Genomic DNA, 24915 nt, shown 5'->3' with positions numbered 1-24915 from the left:
GCAGTCTAACATTTTTATTCCTGACGACAACAGTGGCAGTAATGGGCATGTTCATCTATTAATGAAAACTGTAGCCATGTCCAGATCATGATGCTCATTAGTCTGGCCGGTCTATGGATCAACTGCAAAAATCGTACATTGTAAAAATCCATCATTCAGACCAGTAAGATGCCTAAATGGGTAAAGACCCTTTCCAAAAAAAAGCCTGATGACCTGAGTTTGATTCCCATAAAAAGGTGAAAGGAGATGACCAACTCCAAATATTGTCACCTGACCTCCATGCAAACACCATGGTATACACACCCACCTACAGATATCATACACACATATATTGATGAACAAAAGTTTTATATATGTATATATGTCTATAAATATGACTCATCTGTTTTCTGACAGCAAATACTATGACTTTTCATTGTGAAATGAGAAGATACAATGATCTTTTCAATACTTGTATTGGACCTCATGTAGGTTAGGGAAGCACTCTATCACTGAGTTACACCTCTAGCTCTCAATATTTCCTTGGGACTTCCCATCTTGGTTATTGGTTCATAGACAGTCAATGAGAATGAGTTTGGGTGGAGGGCACAAGCAATATTTGCATATCTCCTCTGAGGCAGATTTTTGACTGAAAGAGGGGATTGTTGCCCAGCCCTCCAAAAACATTTGTTAGGATTATTGTCCTCATCAGTGCTAACTTCTCTAAGTTATCAAAGAGCATCATTCCAGTCTGCAAACAACTTCAAGGGTAGGAAAATAATATGTTTGAAATGTATAGTCCTGAGAGTGAAAATAGTTTGATGTTTCTTACCTGAGGTCCGGAAGAGGCTCTCTTTCAATTTCACTTCTATATTTTTTAATTATTAGGATTAAGCGTGTATCTATGTGGGGGCCCACGCAGGTGTGAGTTCAGGTACCGTCAGAGTCCACAAAAGGATGTCAGCTCTCCTAGAGTTGGACTTTCAGGCAGTTGGGAGCTGCTCAGAGTGGGTGGGTACCAAAATTGGGCCCTCTGCTTCAGCAGTGTGTGTTCTTAACCACTAACCTATCTCTCTGGCCCTGGAGACCTTGAGACCTTGTTCGGTTATTTTAGATTCTTTATTTATACCAGGCTGGTCCTGAAGTCCAAAGATGACCCTGAGCTTCTGATCCTCACTCCTCTACCTCCTGAGGAAGGGCGCTTCGTGCAGAGCTGGGCTTCATTGCTTTATCATTGGCAAGTATTGTATCAACTGAGCTCCATCCTCAGCCTCCAATTATTCTAAAGTTTTTTTTTCCCCTGTGGCTGGCTAAGAGCTGAGCCTTCAAGTAGCACGTAAAACTGTCAAAATTAAAGTCATTTGTTCACATTTAAAACTGGAGGGTCATTCTTCACCTGAAAATCTCTACGTAGGAGGGCCAACGCTCAAGGCCCTAAGAGCAAATGGCGCAAACATGGCTTCAGAAGGGTAGGTCCCCAGGTGGAAACCCATGACTTTTATTACCTTTTACTTTTTCTTTTTCATTTGCAATTTGTAGACTCATAAATATTACACATAGTTAAAAATTGAACAGAATTTCATGATTTACTTGTTCATAAAATTTTTAGAGAGTATTTGCCTTGTTCTCTGAAGTGATCATGATATGGAAGATGAAAATATTATATAAGCTTTTTGATAGATTTTTGAACGTAGTCCAGAAATATGGCCCAATTGGTGGAGTGTTTGCCTAGGTTGTACAAAGTCCCGGGCTCATGCTCGCTTCGGCAAGCACAAATACAAAGTCCCAGGTTCCAATTCTCACTACTGCATAACCTTGGGCATGATGATAAAGCGCTGTCGTGTCAGTACTCAAGTGATAGAGGCTGGAGGAAAAGAGAGTCCATATCACTTTCTGTTACATAACAAGTTCAAGACCAGCCAGGGATACATGATACCCTGTCTCAAAGAATTTTTTTTATTATGTCGAAAGATCTAGGAGTCATGGCACAGGCCTGAAATAAAGGCAGGCTGATGAGGAATTCAAGGACAGCATGAATGAACAAACATAGTGAATTAGAAGCTGGCTTTGGTAGACTACATGAGACCATAAATCAGATGGGTAGGGTAGCACCTGCTTAGGATTCTAGCCCTTTGCAAGCTAGGAAGACTGAGTTTCAGACCAGCCAAGGCTATATCAAAAGACCATGTCTCGAGAAAAAACAGAAAATCATTGAAATGGCAAATGTTGTGTTATATGTAGTTTGCCACACTCGAAGCAATACAAACAGAAAGAAGCCACCTTTAACTTTGCATATCAGCTGTCCAACCCTCCCACAGGGATACCAAGACCAAGTACGGTGCAGATGTCGCTGTACCCTATTTGTACTACTTTACTTTGATCAGCCGAGCGTTGGTGGAAGAGTAGGTGAAAGTAGATTTAGTGACATAATAGGATGTCCTTTGTGACCCCTCCACCCAGTGGCCCAGCTCTTGCAGCTCACTGACATCGTGTGTGGATGCTTGAAAATCATTCCTTGAATATTGTAAATCACTACCTGGGGATAACATTGTACTTGCTTACAGGCAACACCCGTGTCTCCTTTCCAAATGCCCCTGACTTTTCCCTTCTCTGCTCATTCTGCTCCAGTCATACCAGATTCTTCCTTTCTGGTAATGGAGATACAAGCCAGGGCCTTTAGCATGTTTCGGCAAACACTTCATCATTGGTGTATACCCCAGCCTCAAACGCTAACTTTTAATTCCTTACCTCAAAAAAGGAAAAGTCATCATTTTCTCCTACTCAGCTCCCAAACTCAGATTCCTCTGACTGAAAGCTTATGGTCTACACTTTTGCCCTCACCTTTTGGGCATGGTGCTGGTACTAGATCCAGGGGCTTTTCTGTATGTCAGGCATGCAGTCTAGCATTGAGCTAAAGGCCCAGCCTCAGAGATATAGTCCAAGCTGGCCTCCAACTTATCATCCTCCTGCCTCATGCTTTTCAGAGAGTTGATTGCTGTCATGCTCAGCATGACTGGAAACTGTCACTTTCTTTCACATCTGTACTCAGTTATCACTTTGCCCACTTGGTAGGGGAAAGGGGGCAATTCCCTCACCATTGTGTCCCAAACAGTGGCCTCTCGTGACATTCTTCTCTTGCTATTTATTATCTCCTGGACCATTTATTCATCTGCTTCTTGTGCAACATCCACTGTTTCTTCCATCCTCTTACCTCTTGGCACACTCCTCCCTAACACATTTATGCACTTTTTATTATCTGGACTGCTTGGCACATTATGGGTGGTCAGTAATTCTTTGTGTAATAAATCAAAATTTGGGCTTTAACTCCTCTTACTCGGCCAACTGATCAAAGAAGAGTTACTGAGAAACGTTGACATCCTAGGCCCTGGTGGCCATCCAAAGAGCTGAGATATGCTAACCGTGGAAAGGGCTGAGATTCTCTTGAAAGGCCAAGGAAGGTTTCCATGGATAGTCCAACTCACTGAGGTACAAGAGATCACAGCTTCTTCTGAGGCGCTCGGAATTCTGAGGCAGGGGTTTTAACTGCACTGGAGAAAAGGGTAGCAGTTTATTATTACCCCCATTATTTGTCAGTTTGTCCATCTATCTTCTTGTTTTCTTTTCCCAGGCCTCTTGGGTTTATTCATATTCAGATCAAGCTCCAAGAGCCTGACCCTGAGAAGCCACCACTCAGAGTCTGACACCTGTGGGCAATGAACAATGTGATCAACAGGACAGAAAGTAGGGGGACAAGGCTGAGCGCCCAGCCAATAATGCTATTTGTACAAAGCCCACATTATCCTTGCTTACAGATGGCCATAGTACTTAAGAAAGCTGTCAAGTCAGATTAAAATCAATCAAGAATGTAGAATATGGGTCTTAGGTTCAACAGACAGAACTACTGGCGAGGGAGTAGTTGCCAGACAAAAGCCTCCCTGTCTCAGTATAGGTTAGAGTGGGGCAATGTTCAGGGAAAGGCTGGTTAACCAACCCAGCATGTAATTGAGTCTGTCCTTTTCTCTGTTCTACTAATGATTCATTAAGCAGACTGTACCGCTCACTGCGATCCAGACTCATGACTTCAAATCAAACAGAGGAGGCCAATTTCTGCAAAGTGTGGGAAGGAAACAGCCAGTGCCCTCGGCGCGACCAGGGCTGGCTACAGAGGCAGGAACCCTGCAATTGCTTTTCTCTGGACAAAATACTTTTGGAAAACTACAGCTGCCGGTCTAGACGGAACACAGGTTTGTTTGTTTGTTTGTTTGTTTGTTTGTTTGTTTGTTTTCAAATGCCCTTGACGACTGACAAATACATTCCATAGACTTAGCTACTATTATGTCAATTGTGTTTTAATGAAGCCATCAGTAATTATGAAGTGAGGACATTTTAGCTGTAGGTAAATGGTTACATTCGAGAAATAAATGCACCTTGGCACTAAACAACTTAAATATAAATATAGTGTTAGAAAATTAAATTTAATGTATTATTTTAAAGCAATGCTAGGAATTGCTGGAAAGTAGGGAGTTCATAATAATATTTGGATTTCATGGTATACCTGCTGCATACTAAGTGTTGTGATAGGTCCTTGGCAAGCTTCATTCTATTTCATCTTCCAACGGCTTTCTGGAATGTATGCATGCCACTGAGCTCATTAAATAGATGCGAAAACTGAGTTCCTGAGAAAATAAGCAAGCTGACCTAGGAATATAAAGAAGCCATGACTTGAAGCCTAGGTCAGTCTGACTCGGAGGGCACATTGTTTTGGATTGTATTTCCAAGAAACTTGTTCGGGTTTTTGTGACAAACATCAAGTACCTACTAAAAGTTCAAGACTGCAGGGTCTAAGCCCATGGTTAAGAACTTGCCTAGCATGCACAACAAGATCCTGCGTTTCAGGTAGGCACAATAAAAGTCCCACCACAGAACCAGCCAGGTGGTTCAGCCTCTCAAGCCTAATTCCCCAGGTTTAATCCCCATAACCCAGGTTAAGAAGGAAAGAGAGAAGGGACTCCATAAAATTGCCCCCTGACCTCCACATAGGCACCCCCATACACACATCATACATACAAAGAATATATTGAATAAGCTTTACAAAAAAATGAGAATGATTTGCTTAAAAAAATCATAGTAAGAAGCAATGAAATAAAAGCTGTTTTGTATAGTAGTTGTGAAAAGGCATACATCGCTACTCTTAAAATTAGGAGATGTTACCCATCAGAGAACATCGAAGAAGAGGAGGCAAAAAGAATGTGAGTGCAGAAGGACAGAGAGAAACCATTTGAAAAGCTGTCTTCATGACTTAATATAGTCGGTCCTTGCCCAAACTCACAGTAGTTGTGCTTTCTTGCAGAAGAGCTATGCATGATGGGTCCTTCACCATTCCATCCTGGATGGGGGAGGGACTGTTGACAGTTGATGGCTGTTATTGGAGGAGGGAGTCATTTTCTTCAGTGGTGTAGACATTGTAAAGTTGCCAATGCTCCAGTAATTAACCCCACACCTATGCTTAAGCAAACTCAGTGGGTCATAAAAGATCAAAACCAAAACCAAACCAAAAAAATCATGAGTCTAAAAGTGGGGGAAGGAGGCATGGTGGGAGTGGGAGGGAAAGGAGAGGTCATATAGATGGTAAAAGAACTGAAATGTCATGACATATAATGTACGAAATGGTCAAAAATTTTAAAAAGATTAGGAGATATGTATAGGGCAAAGAAAGATTGAAGGGAAGACCTTTAAGAAAACAAAACTCACTTCAAATCTAAGTCATGAATATAGATAGGGCAAGCACACAATAAGAAACCATTTTCATGACCACCACAAAGAACACTTAAGAAAAAGGGCTCCTTCCTTGAGAACTAGCACATTAGCAATTATGGAAATAATCCTAAGGGGATGTCTAGACACTGGCTTTCCAACATGGTGTGCCCAATCGTCTCTAGCATTCATATCTCATGAAACACTTCATTTCTACTTAAAGAAACAGCAGCATATTTCAAGTGGGCTTTTGGGAATCACGGAGTTGAGTTAAAAGTCCCTCTTAAGTTCTGGTTGGCCAGACCTTCCTTGAATATCTCCAACAAGTTCACTTCTCCCACTCCAACTCCCACTCCTAATTGCTACTTGCTACTTGTTTATACTTTATCCAAAAATGTCTAGTAGCTTGTAACTTGCATCCTTGTTTTCTTCTTGGAATTAAAGATAAGCCTATCTTCCTATGCTAACTCCAAAGGACCTGCCTTGTGCCCCTAAATATTTTATTTCCTGAACAAACCATCCTCACTCATCTTGTCTGTTGCTCGTCTGTCATGATTTATAATGCTGTACGATGTGAGTCTTGTGGAGGGTTTGAAGTTGGTGTATGTCTCCATGAAATATATTTCCCAGAATTGAATGTAATAAATCAGAGTATGGTAAGATGTATCATCAAAGCACAGAACAGTCAGAATGCTATATTTCTATTTCAACAGCCTAGAAGTGCTTTGGTTTGGGTGTCCCTGCACACAACCCATGTTTTGAAGCTTCATCATGTTGCTTGGTTGCCAATGAATTCAGGCCACACTAATGCCTTCGAATAAATTTCTTTCACATGTTGCTAATTTACCAAGTTCTCCCTACATCCATAACTTTTGTTTTGAGGATGGAACACAGAACTGGGTACAATTTAATTTTACACCTGGAGCTGGAGGTATGTCTCAGTGATAGAATCCATGTTAGCATATGCCAAGCTCCAGATCCAATCCCCAGCATCATGAAAACAAATTCAATTTCACCTTAATACACGTATCCATTTAAACATGTATCCTGCTTTATTCCTTAAAATGTATTGGGTGGCCAATATATCATCTCTGGATTAATGTCAGCTTGGGTCTTACCTTAAAGGCTGATTTATTCACATTTCCTCCCAGCTTTTTGATCTCCAATATTGAGACCCATGTCCAATCAGCCCCTATCCAAGTTACTTAAAAGCGAGATTGGAAAAAGACTATTCTGGGAAAATAGCCCTGGTCCACATGGACTGTTAAAAAAATAGTCAGATTTGACAAAGACAGATCTGTTAATCAGAACGCAGGTCTTTTCCATGTAATTCTAAGACAGGCTTTTTGAAAATTCCTTGTGAAAATACAGAAACTAGATCCACAGGATTCCTTTAGTCAACTAGGACAATAAGAATATCACAAAATCCTCAATAACTGTGTGTCATTCTCTTGGTAAAATAATCCCTCTCCTCTCTGCACTGACATACCTCTCATTTGATTTCTCACTACAAGTTGTTTGAAGCCAGGGCCTCACATGTGCTAGGCCACCACTCCACCACTAAACTACATCTTCATCCCTAAAGTATACTAATAAGAATATATGGTATTCTTATATTTTTGGCTGTGAGCCTAGCCTTTAACGGCTGAGCCATCTCTCCAGCCCTAGAATATATGGTATTCTTAATACAGATTTAACATTGAAATCTCAGGGTAACATTTGTGTCATCTATTGTCTTTCTAGTTTTGAAAAGCAAGACATTTGCCGTCTCCTGTTTTCACAACCTATTTCTATTTCCCATAGATTGCAGATGATTTTTGTGGATGTTTTGAAAATTGTTGCCAAGTTCTCAACAAGATTTATCCAGATCTGAAGATTTATACTCTGTTTCTAGTGTCATTGGTTTGTTTTGCTTGTTTACCTTGCAGGGCTGGACACGGAACTCAAGTCACTGTATATGGTTAACAAGTGTTTTACCAGTGAGCTACATCCCCAGTCCAAATATCCTTTTCTAAAGGCTCCTCCTGGTCATTGTTTTTGTTTGCAATATTGGGAATGGACTGATGAGGGTATGAGGAGAACACATCCTCCACCCCCACCCCACCCCCAAATGGAAATACTGTGTAGTGACAATTTTGGAACTTTGGTTTATCAAAGACATAGAAATATTATAGGAAACCTGTTTTCATTTTAATCACAGATATGGAGATATGAAACTGCTTCGGACTGTCCACAGCAACTGACTATGATTTGCCTCGTGCTCTAGCAGAGGTATGGTTTGGCTCGCTGCAGATAGTTTCTGTGGTTGTGTGATGTTTGGAATTCTGGGAATGTTTCAGAGGGTATAGAAATGCTAGAGTCCCAGTAGGCTGAGTTGATGGTTGGTGGTTGTTTGGGGGGTGGGGAATAAGGGGTGATTGGGGGTTGGTTGCAGTTTGTTAGTAGCCATGCTTAAGGAAGAAACAAAAGGAAAGAAATTAAACTCAGGCGCTCTCTCTCTCTCTCTCTCTCTCTCTCTCTCTCTCTCTCTCTCTCTTATCCTTGTTTCTCTCCTATCTAGTGATAGGGGGTGAAACCAGGAGGCTAAAGGGTGGGAAAAAGAACTCACAAAGTAGCAAGGACCATCTACAATACTGCTTCCAATGTGAGAGAGGGATAGTGGGCAAACAAAACAGATTTCATGATGGTAGTGAACTGACAAATGTAAATATCCCTTAAGACTTAGTTCTTTCTGGTTAGTCATTCTGAAATTGCTATTCCACATCCGTGCTCTTCTTGTGGTTTGAATCTTTGACTCCCATCTGCCTCTTCCCAGACTTTTCTGTGTCTTACAGCTTAGCTTCTCAGAGAGCCTTAGCCTTGCTCCCCAGAAACTTTGAGTTTCTGAGTTGCTTTGTCTGTGCTGTAGACTTAATGTCCATGTCCCCTTCAAATGTTGAAATATCAATCCCTGATATGATTATATTTGGAGATGGGGCCTGAGGGATATAATTAGACTCTGATAGTCAAATTTACAAGATGAGATTAATGCTCTTATAATAAAGAGGCTCAAGAGAGATGGTACTCTCCTCCCCTCTCCCTTCCCATCCATCTCTCTTTCCACTCTTAGGATACATGAGAAGTCTGGCTGCCCCCCAACCAAGAAGAGAGCCCTGGCCATCTGGATAGGCTGCCCTGTAATCTTCTTGACCATCCCAGCTTCCAGAACTGTGAGAAATAAATATTTGTTCTTGTTGCCGTGGTTGTTGATTTGTGGGTTTGAGAGTGCTGAGCATTAAAGTGGGGATATGATACATGCTAAAGCATGCATTCTACCACTGAGCTGCATCCCAGCCTACCATTTTTTAAGCTACCTAATCTGTGGCATTCTGTTGTAGCTGCACAAAGAAGGCACTGCTATTATCATTAGGGACTCTAGTACCTTCGCACAAACAAGTACTTTAGCTTGTTTGTAACACAGATTTCCTGGAACTAGATGTATTTATTCAGTTTTATTGCTTTTGGTAAGCTCTAGTGCTATTTCCACAATTCCTGTTACCAATGTGCTTGAAAATTAGTTTGAAAGCAGAGAAGATGGAGTCGTTGAGGGCTTCTGAGGTCAATAGGCTGGGAAATAAATTGTTCCATTTATCAGGATAAGAACTGAATCCTCATATTAACCTTCTTAATTGCTTGCTTACCTTGTTTTTATACTTTCTAAGTGAACAGGAACAAAGCTACTTGCTGTTCTCATTAACACTAATGATCAATAAGTAAAAAAAAATTGCTGATTCTTATATTTTGTTCAACATTATGTATGCTTAATTTAGAGCTTATTAGGGCATTGCCAGTTTTGCTCATTATGTCTTCGACAAGATGAATGTGTTTCTTTGGCAAGCAGTTAACATGAAGCATCAATGACTGAGTCCAGTTTTATAATCAAGCAAGGTTTTCTGTTGTCGTTACAGCTGGGAGTGGACAGAGGTAAACAGGAACACTTACTATTGCCTTCTTTTCATCTCAGGAGAAAGAGGCTGTTGTAATAGTTAAGCATAGAGGATAAATAATCAGAGTCCAATTGGAAATATTGGCCTTGTACCTCTGCTAATTTCCTTGACATTCACTTTATCCATTAGCATGATGGACTGGAGAGTTAGCTTAGCAATTAAGAGCACTTGCATTCTTATATGGGACCATGTTTAGTTCTCTGTACCTACATGAGGGCTCACAACCATTCCTGACTGTAATCTGAGAGAATCTGACACCCTCTTCTGGCCACAGGTGCCATAGATATCAGGCAGTCATGTGGTACACACACACACACACACACACACACACACACACACACATATATAAATGCACGCAAAACACTCATACACATAAAAGGAATAGCATAAAATGAATAATTTTTAAAAATATAATCATGACATGGAATATAGATGAATGTTACAATGTTACAACATGGATGAATTGCAAAAACAAACAAACAAAAAACTTGTAAAAAATGAAAGAAGCCAGTTACAAAGGACCAAATATTGTTTTCTATGGAATTGACAGAATAAGAAAATCCACAGACCGGAAGCAGATTACTGGTTCCCAGTGGACTGTGAGACTGGATGGTGGGATTGCAGAGTGATGGCAGAGAGGTATGGGATTTCTTTACAGAGTGATGACAATGTTCTGTCATTGATTGTGCAAACAAGTGCAATGTCCAGAAAGACTATTATCCCAGCCTGCATTTTAAAATATGCTTCATACTATTTCTTCAAATTTCTGGAATAGACTGCTTTCCAAGGAGATGTTCTCCTGCCCAAGTGATCAACAAGCCTGTTTGGATTAACTTTTAAGAGAGATGAAGATGTATGTCTTTTATTATTATTGTTGTTTTATGTTAGCATACAAAATGCTTTCTTTTTTTATTAGAAAGTCTTAAAGATCATAGAAACCTTAGTATTTTAGTGGCAGTTTAGGATGTCATAGCTCTAGCCAGGGCCAGAGCTAAGACTCAGATACCATTCTTTTGCCCAGTAATCAATGTCCTGTAGTCTCATTCAGTTACTGTTCTATAAGCCATTGATTATAAGGTAAGGATCTATCCCCAGTGGTTTTTTTAAGCTACCAAACATCCTTCTCAAGATTTGAGACCCTAAGGCCTTTTAGGAGATGAGTATTGAGTTGATCTGTTTTTTTAACTAAAGTAGAATATAGAAGGGTTTAGGGTCTTCAATTTGGCTATCAGCTTTGTAGGATGATCAAGAGGATCCAGACATATGGGGTTATATTGGCACAGGACCGTCTGATGGTGGATCAACAGCTTTTAGGTAGTTGGGGTCCAAAGACTAATAGAATCACTATGAGTGTTATAACACATATAAACCATTTCCACCATGAAAACCCAGAGATCCAATTCCAAAACTATGCAGTGAAAGAGATGGTAGTATCTGATGTGGTTTGAATCTGGTTTTGTAGACCACAGAAATCAGATGAAACATTAGTGAAATTTTTGGAACTATATATACACAGCATTTAACCTTGTTCAAATGACATCCTTTAGTCCAACAAATGGTATAAACATAGAGCCAGAAAATATGAATTCAGTGACAGTGTAACACACAGGTCATTACTAAGGTAATCTATAGCTATGAGGAAAGAAGAAACAATATTTAAGATCATGCATGTGTTGACTTTCCCAAGAGTCTATTTGATGTATTTCATCTGGAAGGTCTCCTTTGCAAGGTTGTACTGGGGAGTGATGGACCTAGTTAGAATTTCTGAGACCTTGATGTCCATAAGAGAAGGTAAAAGCTCCAGGAGAGGACCTCTCCAAGAGAGACTGTTGGCCCTGAGGGCTCTCCCTGTTAGGTTTAATTAGCACCTGTTCTCCCAGTTGAAAAAGAGGTTAATGCTTTTTCTCTATGGGTTAGGCAGTCTCTGTATCTCAGATTCTTTGATATCTGGTTGGAATTCATTGAGACTAGAGGCAAACTGGTTTAAAGGCTTTATCATCTAGGTATAGATCTGAATATAGAACAGGCTGTTCATGAAGCCCCTTCAAAGGGCCAGACTGGGAACTGAATGAGAGCCTGTGTGGGCTCTCTGTGGAGCTGATGGCACTATTGCCCTCCCAGTAAGCTGAGTCCCCTGGCAAAGGTTTTAAAAGCCAACTTTAGGGTCTAGTTGGTATGTTCCACCTTTCCAGAGAACTGAGGTCTTCAAGGGGAATGAAAATGGTATGTTGTTCTCAGTTAGCTGCATACTAAGCAAACTAAAAAGTAAATAAAAAAAAAACCTCCTAGTTAAAAGCTTTAAAGAGATCTTGGAAGTCCAAATTGAGGAGTAATTTTAATGGCCAAGGTTAAGGTATTTTGATTGACTGGCAGGAGGTAAAGACTCATAATGAGGGTAATTTACTGATTAGAGTTCTAAGTTGTACTCACACTTTAGGCCATAAAAACATTCTTAATAATTAGGGAAAGCACAAAAGCCCTTTAATCTGATTGTAGAGATAGCTATGACTACTGTACCTGGCATGTTAGCAGCCCATACTTAGGGGTTAATGAGGATACCTGTAAGAACCAAATCATTGTTTCCAGTAGAGGTGATCATGGCTATTTCTGTGGGATTTTGTAGAGGATCAAAGATAATTTAGGTTCGTGTATTTGTTGATAGGTCTCTGCCCAGTAAAGTAAGAGGATATTCAGGGATTGCTAGAAGAATGTAGAGAAAGAATAAATAACTAGGACTGGTAACCTGTTTGCTGACAAAGCATGAAGACCTGAGTTCAAATCCTAAGCAGCTACTTACAAGCCAAGTGGCAACCTAGACCTGAAATCCTGGTGCTAGGGAGGGGAGGTGGAGGCAGGCAGATTCTTGGAGCTCATTGGTTGAGAGCTTAAATCACTGAGTTCCAATCTTAATGAGAGACCCTGTCCCCAAAATAAGGTAGAAAGTGACCAATACACACGCACGCACACACACACACACACACACACACACTATTCCATAGACAATATAAAGGCAGAGTAAAACATTTGGTTATAGGAGTCCCATGAATGCCTACCGTTTGACAAGAGCTGGTGGCCAATTATCTATATGCTATATATTATAACCATTATCTATAGTTATATAATATATATATATATATATTATGAGGTAATATGTTATAATATAAATATATAATATGAGAATAGAAATGATATAAGGTAAGAAGCAAATAGGAGGCTTCAGTACCCAGGAGAATACACACATGACTTACCCAAGGCTCCATTCCACTGATGTTAATGGTCAGAGGTCAACTGGAGCTGAGGGCTTTTTTGTTCCATGGACACATGAGGCTCTGATAGGTAGTAAGGCTACCAGTGTCTTCTTTATCATTTTGAGGGCAAGTAGCCTTAGGAAAGCATCCAATATCTGGACAGTTTTCTGCAGCGACCTTCCTACAATGACACAGCATTTGTCAGTTGATTTTCTGCAGGAGCAGAACCAATGGGAAATCTTCAGACCTTATGCTGTAAGAAGTTCTGCCTGGTTTTCTTCCACCTCTGTTAGCTTTAGCCTCCTTCTATCTGCTCTGTTCCTCATCTAGATGCTGGTTATAGAAAACAGGTTTTGCTGTATTTAATGGGCCATCAATGGAGGTGTTAGTGCCCAAAGACAATTTTTGTCATTTCCTTCAGATGTCAGGGGCAGATTGAGGAACAACTCTGTCTTGGTGAAGGATATGACCTTAACTGAAAGAGAGAGCAGAACGGACTTTTACATAGCCTCCTGAAAGCAATGTAAAAAGGCTGTAGGTCCCTGGTTAATAGTCGCCAGGTACTGGTCATATCTGTCTAAGATCTAACTTAAATTGCCTGGTTACCTTTGTTTGTGCAAGGCTATTGGCTAAGTAACAGATAGAGAACTGGGGTGCTTTTGTTTGTTTTTGTTGTTGTTACTGTTGGCCATCAGTTGGCTTCTCTTCATTTCCTAGAGGCGATACTCATGTCCTTCCAAGTGGCCTCCTCCATTTCCACAGTGAAAAACAAAACAAAACAAAAAACAACCTCTTAGGCTGGAGAGATGACTTACTGGTTAAAAGCACTTCTGTTCTTGCAGAGAACACAGGTTTGGTTCCCAGCACCCACACAGCAGCTCACAGCCATATGTAATTCCAGCTCCAGAGGACCAAATGCCCTCTTCTGAACACTGAAAGAACCAGGCAGGCACATAGGACACAGACATACTTACATATGGACAAACTCATATACATAAAATAAAACCTAAAAATATTTTTAAAAAATCTCCCTCCCATATTGTACTTCTTTATGCTTCAAATAATTCACATTTAAAACATTTTTTAAATTTATTTGAATGTACATGTGCATGTGTGTATGCGTATACAAGCATGATGATATATGTGTGTACACAAACATGATGGTGTGTGTGTGTGAGTGTGTGCGTGTGTGTGAGTGTGTGTGTGTTTGTGTATACACAAGCATGATGATATAATTGTTAAGGTCAGAGGACAACTGTCTGGTACCTTACACATTCAAATTAATTTTTTGTGAGTAGTAAACTAAAATCATAGCAGCAATCAAATAGGAAATGTGTAGGAAGCAGCTGATAGTTCTGTCATGGTACTTTCAGATATATTATTGTGTATCCACTTCTGGAATGATCTCATCTTCCAACCAGCTCAAAGGAGGTGCTGATGACTCTCAAACATTACCTCTAGCTCCCAACCTCATGCTGGAGTCTTTAGACTTGGATCAACAATTCCTGTTGTTCTATTTAGAGGCCCTGTGGGATTCAGGATGTTGAGAACCAAGCCATCATCTCACCACCAACAGGACTTCTTTCTAGGTTCCTTTCCCTCAAAGCATCATTTCTCTGGGTCATCCTTGATTTTATACCCCCATGCTCTGCTGTTGCAGCTGCCTTACTTTCCCCATTGCTGTTACTTAAGGGAAGAAGGATTTGCTTAACTCATGGTTCAAGTCTCTCACCATAGGGGAAGCATAGAAAGTTCATAGAAGTGGGGGGGGTGTGCCAGACACTCTTCATATCTTAATGGATCAAGAAGCAGCAGAAGGGGTGGGGGTGGGAGCATTCACACTCAGCTAGCTTTCTTCTTTCTCCTCTTTTATCTATCTCTTGAGATTGTCCTGCTTTTTGTTCAGAGCAAAGCATACCCCCTAAGTTAATCTTTGCTGGAAAATTCTTCACAGACTTCACTAAAGATGTGCTTCAAGTATTTCCTGGGTCTTGTCGTCTTGTCTTGTCTTGTCTTCCTTCCTTCCTTCCTTCCTTCCTTCCTTCCTTCCTTCCTTCCTTTCTTCCTTCCTTCCTTCCTTTCTTTCTTTCTTCTCCTCTCCTCTCCCTCCCTCCTTCCCTCCCTCCTTCATTCCCTCCCACCTCTCTCTCTCTCTCTCTCTCTCTCTCTCTCTCTCTCTGTGTGTGTGTGTGTGTGTGTGTGTGTGTGTGTGTGTGTGTGTGTGTGTTCATATTTTGAGACAGGGTTTCTCTGTGTAGCCCTGGCTGTCTTGGAACTCACTCTGTAGTCCAGACTGACCTGAGAGATTTGTCTGCCTCTGTCTCCTGGCACTCAGATGAAAAGTGTATGTTACCACACCCAGCCCATGTATGGTGTTTCTTAAACCAGTCAAGTGGAGATTCAAATTAAGCACCACAGAAATTTACTCCAATCAATCCTGTCTCCAAATTCTCCAACCTACCTTTGCCTCTTTGCTCTCAGTTCAGGCTATCTTCACCCCTCACATGAATTCTTCAGCAGCCCCATAATTTGTCTCTTAGCCTTGACCTCTAGAGAGCACCTTGCAGATTTCCACTGTAACCTCCTTTCAGTTCCTTTTAGCAAACTGCATTCTTTAGTCAGGCTCCTAGTTGGGCTAGACAGGTTAACCACCAAGTACACCCAGGCAAGATGTAGAAGGTGGAAGTGATGCGTCATGACCCGAGGGCCTTGCTTCTGCTATTTCCATTTGGGCCTCAGTGGCTGCTGTGGAGGGAGTCCAGTGTCCAAGTTCTAGCTATATGAGTGAAAAAGGCACTCAGTTTGCTGGATGATTTCCAGACCACGGCTAAGAAGTCTTGGAGCCAGGCCTTATGTGGAGATGGTCTTAATATTCCAGCTCACTGATCATAGCAGCAGCAACAGATCTCTGACAGGCAGGTTATTTATTCTGAAAGGTTTCTTGGAAGCTCAGTATAGATTTTCCTCCCCTAACTATTCCAATCATTTTATACTGCTTCTATTTATACCCAGGAGGTGTATTTTATCTGCACCTGAACTCTGACTACTGCATTGCTACAAACAGCCACATCTCGCCCACTGTGATTTCCTCAAACTCTAAAAACTCAAAATCAATGATAGCCCGACCTTTCCTTCAGATCTTCCAATAGCTCCAGTGTCATTTGATCAAGTTTGAACATTTTTCATCAAGATACATTGTTAATTTTTTGTATGTGTTCGTATCTGTGTGGGTGTATGTTGCTTGTGTGCAGGTACCCGGGCTGGCCAAAAGAAGGCATTGGATCATTTAGAGCTAGACGTACAGGTGGTGCGAGCTTGATGTGGGTGCTGAGAACTGGAATTGGGGTCTCTGGTAGAGAAGGAAAAGGAAAAAATATATACTACTATAAAATAAAATAAAATATAAGTAAAATAGAAATAAATGAAGATTTTTAGATCAGAAGAAAGCATTGTAGATTCTCTTCTGGAGCTGGAGTCAACCGCACTTATTAGCTACCTGACATGAGACCTGGAAACCAAACTCAGGTCCTCTAGAAGATCAGGAAGCACTCTTAGTGACTCGGGCATGTCTTCGGGCCTATGTCTGAGAATTTTAATCTTGTACCTGGAGCCTCTTATAAGCCTTTCCAGACTTATATTTTTCCATTTACCTTCTGGCCATATTTGTCTTCGTTTAGGTCCCTAAAACTGTCATGTGTCCTGACTTTGCCTCAGTATCTCCTGTCCTCCCTCTCACCCTGTCTTCTCTTGGCTAACCCTCATTTTTTCCTTTCAATTTGGTTTAAGAGCTGTGTCCCCCATCTATGACCATACCACCCATCATTCTCACCCAGACGCTGGGCTAATGCCTACCTATGTCCTCACACAGCATCCTGACCCCTACCTTTGAAACACTCCAGTGAATTGGGATTGCCACCTGTAAACGGCGAACCCCACCCTACCCCAATTAGGACACATTGGAGTGTCAATGTCTAATTTCCTTTCTAATTCTGACTACTCAGTGAGTGCCTAGCCCAGAGTGGAATGTTTCAATTAGATGAACTGATAAAGAAATGCAAGGTTTTATTTTCTTTCTTGATTATTTTGACAGTGTTAGGGATCCAACCTAGGGCCTTAGGCATGATGGACAAGCAACTCCTCTACCACTAACCTGCTCTACCACTGCTCAAGCCCAAATTGTGGCATTTTAAACAGAATGTCCAATCTTTATTGTATTAGTGTCTTAGGAAAATATATATGCAGAAAAGGAGCTGTGATGGATCAGTTAGAGGGAAGAGGCTGAGATAGAAAGGCCGGTTTCCCGCTCTGGTGTAGGGTGGTATTCATGGCAATGAAAGGGAGACTATTTTAGAAAAATGTAATATACAAGAACTAGAACCAGTGAGGTGGCTCAGTGAATGGGTAAAGGTAGGAGAGAGCAGACAGACACAAGTTGTCCTTTCATCTTCATGCGCAAGCAAGCCATGGTGTACATGCACACATGCACACGCTCACACACACACACATACACACACATACACACACACACACACAGAGTAAACATAAATAAGAATTAAAACAAAGTCATAAAATAGCATTATTGCGACATTTCAAACCCATTTAATTTACATATTTTGAATACCTACTTACCTACTTCTGTGCAAAGTGTTGGACTAAGTTATGAGAAATTATGATTGCTAAAACACCCTAAACCTTATGGTTGCAAGGGTTTTGGTTAGCAAGCTGGAAATCTAAATACTTTAACATTAAGCAGAACAGTTGGAGACAGTAGAATTGGAGAGTTTATATTTTGAGACTTTGTGGACTTTGAAAGTTCTCATTTCCTTTGTCTAAAGTTCATGGGTTAGTAAGCAGTGACATTAAACATAGTGTACCTTGGTGGGAAGAACATTGCCTGTCTGGAAAAAGAACACAGGATTCTTGACTTCTTCACCTCCTACTGTCTGGTCACACGATCTAGAACAAGTTGCACAGCTTTCTTTTAATTTTCTCATTTGTAAGATGAACTTTTTAAAATGAAATGACCTTTAAGATTCTATTATTTTAGGTATTTGTCATATCTAAACTATGAAGTAGCTCTAAAACTTTCGCAATCATCTGATTAGAATGTCAGTACACATGAAAAAATGCTAATATCACTTTAAGTGTGCTAACACTTCCTATAGTGTTTAGAAGATAAGGACGTAGCATGACCACAGATGCCAGCTTTGGTTTCTTGATTCTAAGAGATGGATAATAATAGTCACCTTTGCCAGTTGGGGACAATTGGCTCAAATATGCTTCCCACTCCACTTTCTCAGCCCTTCCAGCCTTATGATTGATTTTCTTTGTATTTTGCTTTTATGTATTGCCTGATAGGAATGCTAGTCTTTGTTAGTGGAATGCAAAGGGGTACTTCAAATAAGTGGGCTATTTTTTTAACCTGCTTTGATAAATGAGTCGTTTTAAATTCTGGACTCAGAGTGTGTGACAATTGTCTTCAAATATCAGTGGAAGGGAGACATATGAAGGCACACAAAAAATAGGATTAGGATCATGAAAAGAGCTATTTCATTACCTGATCTTCTCTTTGTAAGTGGGCCTGCAACATCTTACAAGAGTGGTCAGAAGTGCTAGCGGCTATAACAGATGAGCCCAGCTAGAGCAGTGACTTCAAATAAAGCCATTTCTCTTTCCTTTACAGTACAATTGATGGCAAGAGTGATGGTGGCACTGATATCGGCCTGTTTCATGCAGTCTGTCATTAGGGACAGGGACTCAGTTATTCTCAGGCACAATCTATGACCACCAAGGACAGCCAAGGGGGTGTTAATGTTCAGATATCAAAAGCAACGTTTAAGAGTATGGGAGGAAGGGGTCATACTTTTTTATTGTTTTGTGCAGTGGTGGTGGTGGCCGCAGTGGCAGCAGCAGTGGCAAGGTTGATGAGAGTGGGTTTTTTGTTTCCTTTTTTTTTTTTTTTTGAGGAAGGGTCTTAACAAAGTAACTCTGGCTAGCCTGGAACTCACTATGTAGACCAGGCTGGCCCCAAATTTAGAGATCGGCCAGCTTCTGCCTCCCAAGCGCTGGGGATTAAAGCCATGTGCCATCATGCTCAGATGCTTGCTGAATGATTTTTGTGACTAGTCTTCATTCTGTTTCTGTCCACATCCTGTGGGACTGACCTTAGCAAGGTGAGCACTTGTAATTACAGCAGAGGTTGAGGAAGAGAACCTAGCTATGTGCCCATGAAGAAAAATAGCAAATTTTGATTACCACATGCTAGTCTTTGGGCTCTGCCTTACCCATGGATATTGATTATTTTTTTCCTACATGTTCCCTCCCAGCTGACTCTTTTCTACCACGTCATTTACTGATATTTCAGAGTTGATACCAACAAGCCACAAACAATTGGCAAGCAAATTAAGAGTGTTGATACTTAGCAAGTAAGCATGGTTTATCACGGTGCAAGCTCCAGGTTTCCCTAGGCACTCTCATTTGTGCCTTAGAATATCAGTATGTCACTTTTTACAGTGTAGATGGTGAACATATGTCACTCTGGATGACACATAGATTTAGCTTCAGATTCATAAAACTAGGAATATTACTTGCCTAATGTTATCAGGTTTAAGAGGTCAATGATTAAAAAGAAATCTGGCTTCCACTTTCCCTTAGGCCATTTATCTAGGAAATTAAATCATAGCTGCTGACTTTAAGAACCTTCCTGTAAGATCCACAGCTTTTATTTGATGTAGAGTACTATTTCTCAAAATATGGTCCCTAGAGTATTATCAGTACTATATGGTAACTTGGTAATAAAATTTTTCAGGTCCCAATTCAGATTCTGTCTTCTATATGTGGTTCGCCTTTGCCGCAGATTAGGTAATATGGCCCAGTAATCTGCACAAGTCCTGTCAGAGTATTCTAGAGCCACTAGTCCAGTTATTTAGTAGAGTTGGATTTGGGGGTGCTAATTCAAGGACCAAGTATAAATATTATTTCAGTTTTTTCAACTTTTGTCTCTCTCTCCCTCCCCACTCCCATATTCCTGCCTCTCTCTCCCACCTTCATGTGCATAATCGTGTGCGTGTGTGTGTGTGTGTGTGTGTGTGTGTGTGTGTGTGTTAGCATGCATGTAGAGATCAGAGGATAACTTTGCTATAATCCCAGCAGTCCTCGACTTTTACCTTGCTTGACACTGGGTCTCTTGCTTGTCTCTGGGCACCAGGCTAGCCGACCTGAGAGCTTCCAATCATTCTGTCTCTGCCTTCCATCTCCACATAAGAAGGGCTGGGATTATAGACACACGCTATCACTTCAGACTTCACATGGGTTCTGGGAATTGAAGCTCATGTCCTCATCTTTGTACAGCAAGTTCTGTACCCACTGAGCCATCAACCCAGAAAACAAACAACGAACCTAAAACCTCTCCTTCTTTCCTCGTGTTGCTGTGAATTAAGGGTGATGTAGTAAATTCAGAAAATGAAAATATTGCTGCTCTTAAGAGTCCTGAGGCATCACAAAAGCATCTTTCAAAAATGCCAGTCATAAATATCTAAAGTTCTAATGAAGCATGTCTAGTGGCTTGCTTTTTAAAAATGTAGTCATATATGTGAGCTATGACTGTTCCTTTGGCCATCCAGGGTTTGTCTCCAAGTGATGAGCCTGGAGGCTCACAACTATGATCCCAGCAGTAAGATAATGAAGCAGGACTGTTGTAGGTTCCAGGCCTGGCTGGGACAGTGAGTTCAGAGCCAAATGCGAGATTGTGAATGAAATAAGTCAGATCAGATGAGAGACAGGAAGGGAGGAAAAGTAATTGTCAGAATTGTTTGCTTAAGGACATAGTGAATACTGTATTTATCTTTATATCCCTATTGTCTTCTAGCAGAGACACATAAGCATTTATGTGAATAAATGGGTAGTCATTTCGTGGATTCAAGTACCTGTGGCTACTGTTCTGGAGTGGGGTCAGTTATTTTAATCACATTTTGATACTTTATGTAATTTAAGTATTATTAAAGAATACCGACTGCCTTAGATAGATGGTTAGCCTTTTCTGCAGCTTAAGATTTTATCTATCAAGTATTAAGACTAATACCTCCAATTCCTCTGACAGACACAGAAAAAGCTTTCCATGAAGGCTGTGCTGTTCCATTTCTAGAAATATCTATAAAAGATCTGCTACTTCATGTTAACATTTGCAGTGACTAACCCAGGCTTTGTCCCCCTGGTAGCATTGACATTTGGAGCTGGGTCATTCTTTGTTTGGGGGCTACCATGTGGGCGATAGGAAATTAAGCAGCATCTCTGACTTCTGTCCATCCACTGGATGCCTGTAGCATCATGGACTCCCAGTTGTGACAAACCAAATATCACAGGTACTGCCAAGGAAATCCTTATCCAGGAGGAGAATAACCTAATAATAATTTTTATTGAAAGAGCATATGTTCTACATTTTTCTCTGGCTTACTGTTGAAGACTCTCAGTGACAGAACTATTTTGAAAGGATCCAGTTCACGAATCCTCATCCTTTTAGGTCTACTGTTTTTCCTGCGGGACAACTTTATCATGGGATATGCAAATTTATAAACTCTAAACATCATTTTTTGCACAGAATTTGAAAACGGATTTAATAGTGAATACCATTATTGGGTAATTTCTAAGTATTCCAAAGGCTGGCCGAAGGAGCTCTGTACAAGTCAGTACTATAGAACACACCTCTAACTAAATGGTTTTTAGTTACTCTATGACAATACTTCTTGTAATGTAAAAATTGAAATAAAATATACTAATCTCTCTTGTTATATCCTACTTCGGGATTCTATCCATGGAAATTCACCATTGTTTTTGGAGTGTGCTTCCTAGAATTGAAGAAACAAGCTAATAATTCAATTTCCAGGGTTATTTCAGATGTTATTTACTGCAGTATTGCTCTAACTTCTACTTGAATCGCCCATATTTTCAATTTGTTAACTCTTTATTTAAATCCTAAGTATTGCAATATGTTGATAGTGCACCCTGACATCCTTAATGACCTCATTATATTAATGCCTCTTCACATCATCCATGTGGCCATGTTTTAGATAATTTATAAATAATTGTATGTACATTGGTGATTTGCCTACATGCCTATCTGCACATCTCTTGTGTGCCTGGCTTTTAGAGAGGTCAGAAGAGGGTGTCAGACCCCTGGGAACTAACATTACAATTAGGAGCTGTCATGTGTGGGTGCTGGGAACTGAACTCGAGTCTTCTGCATTAGCAGCCAATGTTCTTAACCAATTAGCCACCTCTCCAGCCCCATGTGGACATGTTTTAAACACTGCACTGTTTTTCCCTTTTTGTTTAGTCATAATTTGAGATGGAACAGACATAAAAATGGATGGGTATCAGAAATTTAATAGGATACTATAATTATTTATTAAAACCTTAGATATTATAGTATCTTAATTTTATTACTAAAAAATAGCATCTCTATTTTACCCTCACATCTTGTATTTAGCAGACATGACGGCAAAACACTTTTTGAAATTTAACCAACAATACAAATTCTGGTTATTAATTTTTCACACATGATTATCGTATAATTTTCCACGTTAACATAAAGAAGGCAATATCACCCTGAAAACAAAGACAAAGGAATGATAAGATTATATATTGACATGACAGATGAAAAAGGTAGTAGGTCAGAGGCAATATATATATATACACATATATATGTGTATATATATTTATTTATTTAAAACAAACCCTACAATTTGAGAAATGTGGAAATCAAAGTCAAACTAGCTAATTACTAACAAAGATGGTAGCCGTGCTTCCTTTTGTCTTTCACAGTGAATGCACCATTAGCACTTCATACTAAGACTGGGGAATAAACCATCTATAATCTACTGAAAAAGACCATCTGCTTCTATAAATTTTGTACTCATATACTTGCCAAAGGAAGAGAACGTATTAACAAAATAATGGGCCCTGCTCTGTTAATTGTAGGTTGTTTGCAGTTTTGCTGTTGCTATTAGAATTTAATAAGCCATTCCTTCTGCTAAATTAATAAGCAGCCAAGATTATGTAATAGCTGCTTTCAGCTGCTAATTATTTTCCCATAATTCCTTCTCTACCCCAGCCCTTCCTTCTCTCTCTCTCCTCACTCCTCTCTCCTCTCTCTCTCCTCTCTCTCTGGCTAGGAACACAGAATGAAACTGCCAATTAGCAAGTCTCCCATCATTTCCCGAGCTACTACTAACCAACGTTAGTAACATATCCAATCAATTTAAACTTGGGAGGTGACTACTTAGGAACCTTGGAAGACAGGTGTTTTGCACACAAAAAGAAAAGGCAGTGTTTAGAATTAGAAGGCAGTTTTTCATTATGTAGTATTAGTGCTATCTGTGAATTGGCTAAAAAACATCGGTTCCTTGTATGAAGGAAGAGAAAGGACATTAGCATTTCAGGGGCATGTTTGAACAGGAAACAGAAATTTGGGCCGGGGGGGCCTAAAGACCCACCAAAAGCCAATTCTGCTTTTTGTTGCTCACTTTAGTATATTTCACTCACACGTGCTAATATGAAACTTTCCAAGCAGCATAGTATTGCTGGAAAAGGGGAAATATTCTAGTTTTATTTTTGCTAAACAAAAGCATTTACAAAATGACCTCAAATTCCTATCATATATGATCCTATTACATTGGTACTGTAAGACATAAAAATCAACATTGATCTCTAATAAGGGGTTTCTTTAAATTGAATAAACACAACTTCGCTAAAAATGTAGCATCTTTTCCCTTACATTGGTTAATTTACAATTCCTGTTTAGCAATCTCTGCAAAGAAAGGCATACCCAACAAATACTCAGTTCTGGCTTTTTTTTTTTTTTTTTTTTTTTGTAGGGACGGAGGTGACTGTAGTAATGAGTAGCATTTGACATGGGAAATCCATCGCTGCCCAAGCAAGGTCACCTAATCCCGTGGATCTCCACTCCCCTTATCTATAAATGATAAGTTGAACTAGATGATCCATCCATTCCAGCATTCAAATAAAACATAGAAATCCATCATATGCCCAGAACTAAGTCAACATTTCAGCTTTTAATAAATCTATCATTATTTTATAATTTTATTAGGCAACTCACATTTATCAGTGGTGTTAAAACCAGGCAGGGAGCTAGATTGTTAAACGAATAAAATCCAAGGTGCACTAAACAGAAGCATGTGGGTAAAAGAGGAATTCGTTGTTCCAGGGCTTTAGAGTGAGGCTTCATAGATGTGACATTAGAGGAAGGGCATGGCAAGCAGAGCGAGTCGTCAGCAAAGCTAAACTGGAACCCGGGTTGGGGAAGGTGGGGGCGAGACCGTGAGAAGGAAGCGGGATCTGGAGGACTAAGCGCTGTCTGGATTTTTGCAGCAGAGAGCGGACCACAACTCATCCAGTCCGCCGCACTGCTGGGCGAAGCAAGCCCTGCAGAAAGGCTCTTGCAAAGCTTGGGGCCAGAAGTGTCTAGGTTAGCTAGGGCTGTAGCACTGCGTTGGAGAGGAGGGGCCTCCTTGCAAACGCGGGCGCGAGCACCACGAAAGCGCTGACTTATTTTCCCCAGAGTTGCAGCACTCCTGTCCTTGCTCCCACCATCATCACCCACTGTCACATCTCCCCGTCCAACCCTCTGGGGACCCAGAGAGTCATCGGAGCTCGAAGTCAGCTCTTTGTAGTGCGGACCATCCTTAGCCTGCACCACGGGGTCAGCTAAGGGCGCCGCGGAACCCCATCACCCTGCCACTGAGGAAGCCAGGACAGCCGGGTGCGCTGCGTCCCCGCGGCACGGCCATAAGTACGCAGGCGTGCCGGCCACAGCCAAAGCCGCTTCCGGGTCACGTGGCCAGACTTCCGGCCCTCGCCACGCCTTCCCTGTGGCCATTTGACCAATCGGCTTCTCGTTCTTGCCGGCAACTGTGCTGACTCTAGAGGCGGTT

General features: G+C 40.7%; 1 protein-coding gene and 1 long non-coding RNA gene across 23 annotated transcripts in view; one reads left to right on the top strand and one right to left on the bottom strand.

The window, feature by feature from the left end:
- Positions 1-1439: 1439 nt before the first annotated feature.
- LOC147998196 (uncharacterized) lies at positions 1440-24771 on the bottom strand. Of its 3 annotated transcripts, XR_015646521.1 has the most exons (4): positions 24081-24771; positions 17842-17923; positions 12968-13148; positions 1440-3683 (listed from the first exon to the last, which is right to left on the bottom strand). It is a non-coding gene; the product is annotated as an uncharacterized LOC147998196 (long non-coding RNA). The 3 variants fall into 3 exon arrangements; XR_015646522.1 differs by lacking the exons at positions 17842-17923; positions 24081-24771 and adding an exon at positions 15429-15569; XR_015646524.1 differs by lacking the exons at positions 12968-13148; positions 17842-17923; positions 24081-24771 and adding an exon at positions 5309-5515.
- Ap1s2 (adaptor related protein complex 1 subunit sigma 2) overlaps positions 4113-24915 on the top strand; it is a 47038-nt gene continuing 26235 nt past the window's right edge. For 7 of the 20 annotated variants that reach the window (XR_015646234.1, XM_087599604.1, XM_087599595.1 and 4 more), the window contains exons 1-4: positions 4113-4223; positions 7934-8004; positions 8843-8942; positions 10270-10358. Coding sequence is in view for 9 of the 20 variants with exons in the window: in XM_087599604.1 (XP_087455730.1) it covers positions 10329-10358 (30 nt within the window). In the remaining 11 variants the exon portion in view is untranslated. Of the gene's footprint in view, positions 4224-7661; positions 7713-7933; positions 8005-8293; positions 8943-10269; positions 10359-24915 lie in introns of all 20 variants that reach the window. The other 13 variants (XR_015646239.1, XM_087599618.1, XM_087599610.1 and 10 more) reach the window with 4 other exon arrangements.

The sequence above is a fragment of the Rattus norvegicus genome, chromosome X (genome assembly GCF_021556685.1).
Source record: "Rattus norvegicus strain SHRSP/BbbUtx chromosome X, alternate assembly SHRSP_T2T, whole genome shotgun sequence".
Taxonomy (NCBI): Eukaryota; Metazoa; Chordata; class Mammalia; order Rodentia; family Muridae; genus Rattus; species Rattus norvegicus.
Note: the sequence above shows the minus strand (reverse complement) of the source record. Positions and strands in the feature narration are given on the sequence as shown.